A 7,257-nucleotide genomic window follows, 5' to 3' on the forward strand; every position below is an offset into this window, starting at 1 on the left:
CCATAGACACTAATTAACACTTTTATAAGTTAAAAACATCAAGAACTAAGAATCTAGTGATTTTAGAAAGTTACCCAAACTTGATGAAATCGGTATGGAATCGAAGAGGAAGATGCAAGGATTCCAAATATGTAATTTGTTTGGATGTTTGATTGTTAACTTGAAAATGGATGATGAATCTTGGTTTGAAGATTTGAGAGAAAAAAGTGAAAGTATTGAAAGAGTTAGGAGATGAATGAATGGATGAGAAAGGTGTTGACCATTTGGCCTAGTCACACCTTTGGTCTCTTGGCAAATTTAGTCCCTCAAGTTTGAATCGGGTGCGTAAATTACTTAAACGAAATATTTTAAAACGCGTATTAACAGAAGATGTTATATTTATATAACGAACTTTAAAATAGTTAAACGGAAAGTAAACGGAATAAGGCGGGATGTTACAAATCTGGTTCTGTAGCACCGCCGGATTTGGTGCCGGAAATAAATCCGTCTGCAAGTGATGAAGATGGATCGTGGAACGAGGTTGAGAGTTCCAATTTTTCTAATGTTACCAATGACACGCGTGAAAGCATGTCTGATGGCTTTCTTCATCAAGTGGCCCCCACTAGTTCCAATGTAGAAGATATTTTGTCTAAACATAATGATGATAATTATAAAAATTGCATGCGTGACACTTCATCCAAAGTAACTTTGAATTTTCAAGATGGGCAATCTGATCATGCTTTTGGGCAAAATTCCATAACTGGGCCATATATTGAAACTGAAAATAATTCAACCAGTGGGCCTTCGTGTGGGTCTGTAGATTCAACTTCTATTGGACCAACTGTGGAAACTTTAGCCTCATCTTCGTCTGGGCCTTCATCGGGTTTTGATGGTCCTGTTTCTGAGCCTTCAAATGTTAGCCTGGGTTCCGATGAACGGGATGTGGGTGATCCTTGTTTAAACAAAAGTGAATGTGTCGATTTGCAGGACGTGACCACGGTTGCTCGTCTTCGTGTTAAGGAGAGAAAATTTCATCCATTGATTAAAAGTCATTTCATTAATCACGTTTGGGGAAGAAGAAATATGAAGCGTAGTCGACGGCGGGAAAATTTTCGTTGGCATGAAAGATATTTTATCGAGAACGTGATGAAAGATTCGGATGAGGACGATAATGAAGTTGGTTGTTGCTCATGTTGCTCCTCTTGAGCGCCCTCGGATTCGGATTCATAGTCTCCTTTACTTATCGTCGGGTGTTTTTTAGTGTCTTCGTGCTAATGTTCCTTTAGTGTTTCGAGCTTTGTTGTTTTGCGAGTTTTATTCGTAGGTTTGTGTGTGGTCTCGTGTGCGTTTGTGCGGTCTATGTTTTATCTAGCTACTTGCTAGTGTAATTCGTGTTCTTCTTTTATTTATTATATAAAAAACTTACTTGCCTTTAAAAAAAAAAATGTTTGTTCACTAGATCGTAGGATCTACTCAAACAGATCATTTGAATCCGTTTCAGTTGTAAATAAACTAAATCCTCTATTATATTTTAATATAATTATGTTTTTCGCTGTAAAAAAAAAGTCGGTAATAATTACGGAGTAAGTCTTGGTATTAAACATTTAAACTGAGAAGAAAAAATCAAATTCGATTAACCTGATTTAAGTATATATTAATATGAAAATCAAAACCCTACAAGATAAACATCTCTAATAACATCATTATCATCGTCGTCGTCATCATCATCATCATCATAACACTTGCTAAAATTGAAAGATTAGAAGAAAATAAAACATATTCTATCAATAACGGACTGATAAGGATTTATGATATTGACAAGAAAGGGAAAAGAAGACTTAACAAATACCACATGTTGTAGCTAAAAATGCACTGATTAAAAATGCATCCAACCCTACTTGTTACAACACTTTAATCAAAACAATGAACCCATTGATTAAAAATGCATCCAACCCTACTTGTTACAACACCTCCCAATTCATCACATAAAGTTTTTATCTTGGGTGTTTAAAATATACAATCTTTTTCATTTTGGGTAGTCTATAAAGTACTTCATTTGGAAAGATGGTCTATCTCACCTCCCCATATCCTATACATCTATACATGTGGGATTGAATCTGTTGTTATAAAGTTCTCCGTTGTACGGAATTAACTGTTTAATTGTTGATCCAGATTATCTTAAGGGTGTGATTAAAAAAAAAAAAAAAAAAAATCTTATCCCAAAATCTACACATGTTCAATATCAGAAAACTTTATCAACATTCAAAACAACATAATCATGTCTCCAGGCCTGAACTAATCAAAATTAATATCATATTTAAGAGTATATTAAAACCAAATGTGTAGGGTTTTTTGTAATGTACTACTATAAAAAAGCAATCTCTAACAACAATGTATACATCAAAACTAATCATTCACATAAATAAAGACAAGGGATAAAGACATGAGATAAAAACAAATTTTTTTTTTTTAATTACAAGAAAGCTAGGGTAGTTTTATGAAAACCTTGGTTTAGGCGTGGGCGTGTTGTTTTGATGTTGATGTTGATGCTGATGCTGATGATGAGGGCCAAGTTTCTGTATCCAATGGCGAAGCCCCTTTTTATGATCTAAAGAAGTAGGGTGTTGTAACAGATTCAAGTTCCCATCACGAGCGATTAAACTTTCAAATTCCTCTAATACCTTCACAACTTGCCAGAATTCGGGCCTCTTTTCAGGTTGTGAAGACCAACATTGCTCAATTAACGCTCTCATTGCTGGTGGACAATCAACCGGAATACAAGGTCGGAGATTCTGAAAATACCATAAGATAATTTAGAACGTGGATTTACGAAACATGAGATTTTGACCCAAACAAGAAAAAAGGGTACAGCCTCGAGAGAGGTGACAACTTTGACCCATACCATTCAATGGGTATGTTTGGTAAGGAGCTTTTAGGAGCTTCAAGGTTCTAGCTTTTATGAAAAAAAATTCTTAGCTGATAAAAAACTTCGTTTGGTTATAAGAGCTTAAAGCTTTTAGTTAAAGAGTAAATGCTAGAAGCTAAAAGCTACTAGAACTGGCGTTTGAGAAAAACTCCTAGCTTTGTTGTCATTTTACTCTTTTTTTAAAAGTTCCAGCTATTCTGCCAAACACCTAAATATATCTGAAAAGCTACCAACTACCAGCTAGTTTTACCAAACATACCCAATGTTTTACCTCTGAAAAAAAACCTAAAAGATGTGAAAAAGATACCTTATGAACTACAGCAAAGGCAGCTTGGATTGGAGTCATGTCTTTATACGGAATAGTTCCTGCAACCATCTCCCATAAAATGAGCCCAAACCCATAAACATCGACTTTTCGTCCATACGATTTCCGTTTAATCATCTCGGGTGCCATCCAACGGTATGTTCCAGGATCATCGGCCAAGAAATCGCAATACGCCTCCTCACAACCGATCCCAAAATCAGCAATCTTGAGTTGAAAATCTTGATTTATTAGAATGTTTTCGGGCTTGAGGTCCCGATGAATAACACCCTGTGAATGAATGTATTCCATTCCACGAGCAATGTCTAATGACATTTTAATAAGCGTTTCTAACGGAAGATATTCCTTTTCTTTTCCGGTATTATCCTCGAGTTTATGCAAGTATGCCCTTAATGAACCTTCTGAAAGATACTCTGTAATAATACAGAAAACAGGTGGTTGTCTACATGCCGCCACAAACTGCCACCAAATATAAAATAAAAGAAAACCAGTCAACAATTTGTTGATAAACCAATAATAATAATATTTTGAAGTACTGTATGCCTTTTAAGAATATAACAGAGTAGGCAAACTGATTATTGCTTTTGTTAAGTAGGGTAAGGGGTTGTTTTAATTAGCGTTTTTAAATTGATTATCTTATTATTGAATCAGGTGTTTAAGTTAGCGTAAAAAGATTCAAGCTTCGGATATATATGATAGTTTAAGATGAAAATATTGTCAGAAGATAACATAAGATTATTATCAAGCAACCCTTTTTACTGATTCTCAACATTCAAAATCACACAATCACTTTCAAACAGCAGATGAACATCCAAATACCCCCAAATGATCACTAAAAATGATCATAATCAGTTTAGCCCACTGTTGTAAAAGGCGGCCAAATCAGCCGACGCGTCGGTTTGGGACTAGCCCGGGCCGAGTCGGGTCTAAGTCAGTCAAAGTTGAGCAAATTCAAAGTTAGGTAAAAAAAAATTTATATTTTTTAAAATTAGATTTTGAACCGCATATCTATATTTGATATATTTATGTTTTATGTTTGATATATTTATCTGTAATATACATATGTTTAATTTATTTATTACTAAAAGCCAACGTCGGTCAACGCCCGACTCGTCCCTCCAAGGTCCCGATTGACTCATCCCACACTCGCAACTTGTAGAAACCTTGATTTAGCCAAAGACTCAAAAATGATTATTGTAACTTTAAGATCACAATAATCCATCTAAACGCATATCACACATCAGAGCACTCCCTAATAAGTGTAAACATTTTGGCATATAACACTAGGATGTGTATCATTTATTATAAGAACTAAAAAAAAAAAAAAAATGAAGTAACAAGAGAAATTCACATACCTTAATAACATTTTTATTATGGAGGCGAGACAAAAGGTTAACTTCTCTTGCAAATTGATTCTCGAGTCGAACACCTAGTTCTTCATTTTCGTCATCATCTGGAACCCTAATTATCTTAACAGCAACAGCTTCATCCTTATAAATTCCATGGTAAAGTTGACTATTTGCACCATGAGCAAATCTATGGCCAAGAAAAAGCTTCGAAAGATCAACCATACGATCATCATCCACAGTTTCAACCGAAATAACTTTCCCTCCACCATGATCAAACAACTTTGACCATGAATAATCCCTTTTCATCTTCTTTTTATCACTAATCTTCATCGAATTAAACTGTTTAAGCGGACTAGTACCATTCGGAGGAGACCTCAAATTAACTGCTGTCATGTTTCTTTGAAACAACTTTTTCCCTTTATACCCTTTTTCCGTTTCTACCCGTTGCGGATGTGGAGTCGAAAACCGTTTCGTATTAGACCTTGCTTCCTTAAAGGTGTCAGGAACCGAGGTTTTGGGTGGCGGGGTTACCGTTCTATACTTATTCGTAACGGGATTTTGATGGATTATAACGGGTTTAGGGTCTGGAAGAGTTTTGGGAGGTGGTCTAGTTTTCACACCCGAAAGGCGAATCGGTTCAACATCAGTTAGGAATGAGGCTAATCTTGCAGAATCTAACCTATGACAAACTGTATGAGAAAATTTTGTTCTTCTGATCCAAGAATTAGCCTCACTATCCATGTTTTTACCTTCTCTAAAAACAAACTATCCTTAAATGAATTCGATTCCGCTTTCGATTCAAAAAGAAACAAGCTTTATAAACAATATAATTCCATGTATATTCACAAAATCTCAAAATCAAACTATACCCACAGCAATTGAAAGCTTCAGAGTGGATTATACCTTTGATCAATTGGGGAAAAAAATATCAAAGTTGAAGACTTTTGAACATCAAAAGTCAAACTCCACCTGCCTTCAAAGCCTGGAACAACCCACAAATATATATAAAATATAAAATATATTATATATAAATGAATAGATAGATAACAATACAATTAACCAAATAATATAAAGCTTAAGGGTTCATCTAATTAAAGAATTATATCTAGAAGCAGTCATGATTGACATAAAAATAGAGACATTATTGGCACACAAAATATATAAATATATATATAAAAAATAGGAACAAAAGCTATCAAATCGAAACCTTACCAAAAGGGTATTTAATTCGATGTCTTCCAGAGAATCTATGACCTAAAAACGAAGAAAAATATCCAAATTTTTTTCTGGGTTATTTAATCAAATAAAAACCCATATCCACCCTTTTTATTCCCTCACCAAGAAAGAATCTTTTTCAAGGTGGGAGATAAAAGAGAGAAAGAAATTAAAATAAAGAAAAATTCAAGAAGATTTTTCGTGGGTGTTTGATATTCAAATGTGAAAAGTAATAATAGAGGAAAAGAAAACGAACCCACAAAAAAAGTTTTGATTTTTATTATATATACTCCGTATTAAAGTGGTTGGGGTGGTGATGGTATATTATACGGATCTTTTGTATTGAGTCGATTCGGTGGGCCCGGCAGTTGACGGTGGACAGTGGTGGAGTGGTGATGGTGGTGGTGGTGGTGGTGGTGGTGGTGGGTGGGACCTGCCTTGGGTATTGTTTGTAAACAAAGTCAAAAAGAGGAAATAATCAAAGAGATGGGCAAATAATATAAAAAATAAATAAAGAGAATAGTATACATGACACAAAAAAATATTTATAGGATTATTTATATTTATATTTATATTTATATTATTATATTATTGTAGAGAGAGAGAATGCTACCGTCACCATCATAGAATTGGGGTACGGAACAAACAAAAGAAAGCCGAAAGGAAAAAGCCATTCTTTCTTTTGCTTCTAACTTGCTTATTTTGCACACTAACCCCTTCCACTTTACAAAATGGCCAAATGTTCTTCAAAGTAAATGTAATTTATTAATTCGTGATTATGTTGATCAAACAATATGTATATGGTCGAGAGTGTTTTTGGTAAAATAGGTTCGATTTCAGAAATTTAAACATTGAAATGCAAGAAGATATGCTTTCGTTTCTTTCATGGATGCAATGTTTGTTGCGAAGGATGTGAATATGTCAGATGATGCTTCTTTGTTTAGAAGACCCATCTTTGTAGGTTGGCCAAAACGCTCTCGAGTCGAAACGAAACCCGACCATTTCAAAGATTTTCTGGCTAAATCACTTTGATGTAACTTATCCCTGAACGACGGGATGGTTGAGAAAGTGAACATGAGTATTTTGATTGTAAATCATGTTCCTTTAGATGATGGTAAGGTGAAAGGTTTCTTATTTAGATTTAATGCTTCGGTAACGTCTATTAGCAAGCTCGGTTTGTTTTGTTGTGCTGTAGTGAGCTCGGATTGTGACAGCTTTAACAGGTTACTGGGTGCTGAGAATATTGAAATGTCCCGTTCATATTGATTATAAACGTTCCATATTAATTGATTTCGTTGCGAGGTTTTGACCTCTATATGAGATGTTTTTCAAAGACTGCATTCATTTTTAAAACAACCATAACCTTTATTTTATCGATAAAGGTTTAAAAAGCATTACGTAGATTATCAAATAATGATAATTTAAAATATACCGTTTACGCACGACCATTACATAATGGTTTACAA

At 34.5% G+C, this 7,257-nt stretch overlaps 1 protein-coding gene across 1 annotated transcript; it reads right to left on the bottom strand.

Moving 5' to 3' along the window:
- Positions 1-2,278: 2,278 nt before the first annotated feature.
- Positions 2,279-6,020, bottom strand: LOC139861098 (serine/threonine/tyrosine-protein kinase HT1-like). Its single transcript, XM_071849401.1, has 4 exons — positions 5,789-6,020; positions 4,583-5,558; positions 3,213-3,686; positions 2,279-2,771 (listed from the first exon to the last, which is right to left on the bottom strand). Exons 2-4 carry the CDS (start codon positions 5,315-5,317, stop codon positions 2,475-2,477), a joined length of 1,506 nt encoding a protein of 501 aa, XP_071705502.1. The 5' UTR covers positions 5,318-5,558; positions 5,789-6,020; the 3' UTR covers positions 2,279-2,474.
- Between the last annotated feature and the right edge of the window lie 1,237 nt (positions 6,021-7,257).

This window comes from Rutidosis leptorrhynchoides, chromosome 8 (genome assembly GCF_046630445.1).
Source record: "Rutidosis leptorrhynchoides isolate AG116_Rl617_1_P2 chromosome 8, CSIRO_AGI_Rlap_v1, whole genome shotgun sequence".
In the NCBI taxonomy this organism is placed as follows: domain Eukaryota; kingdom Viridiplantae; phylum Streptophyta; class Magnoliopsida; order Asterales; family Asteraceae; genus Rutidosis; species Rutidosis leptorrhynchoides.

Coding starts and splice junctions, on each gene's coding strand:
- LOC139861098 (XM_071849401.1), bottom strand. CDS start 5,317: ATGGATAGTGAGGCTAATTCTTGGATCAGAAGAACAAAATTTTCTCAT. Junction 3,687..4,582: donor ATAATAAAAATGTTATTAAG/GTATGTGAATTT, acceptor ATTTGGTGGCAG/TTTGTGGCGGCATGTAGACA. Junction 2,772..3,212: donor CCTTTGCTGTAGTTCATAAG/GTATCTTTTTCA, acceptor TGGTATTTTCAG/AATCTCCGACCTTGTATTCC.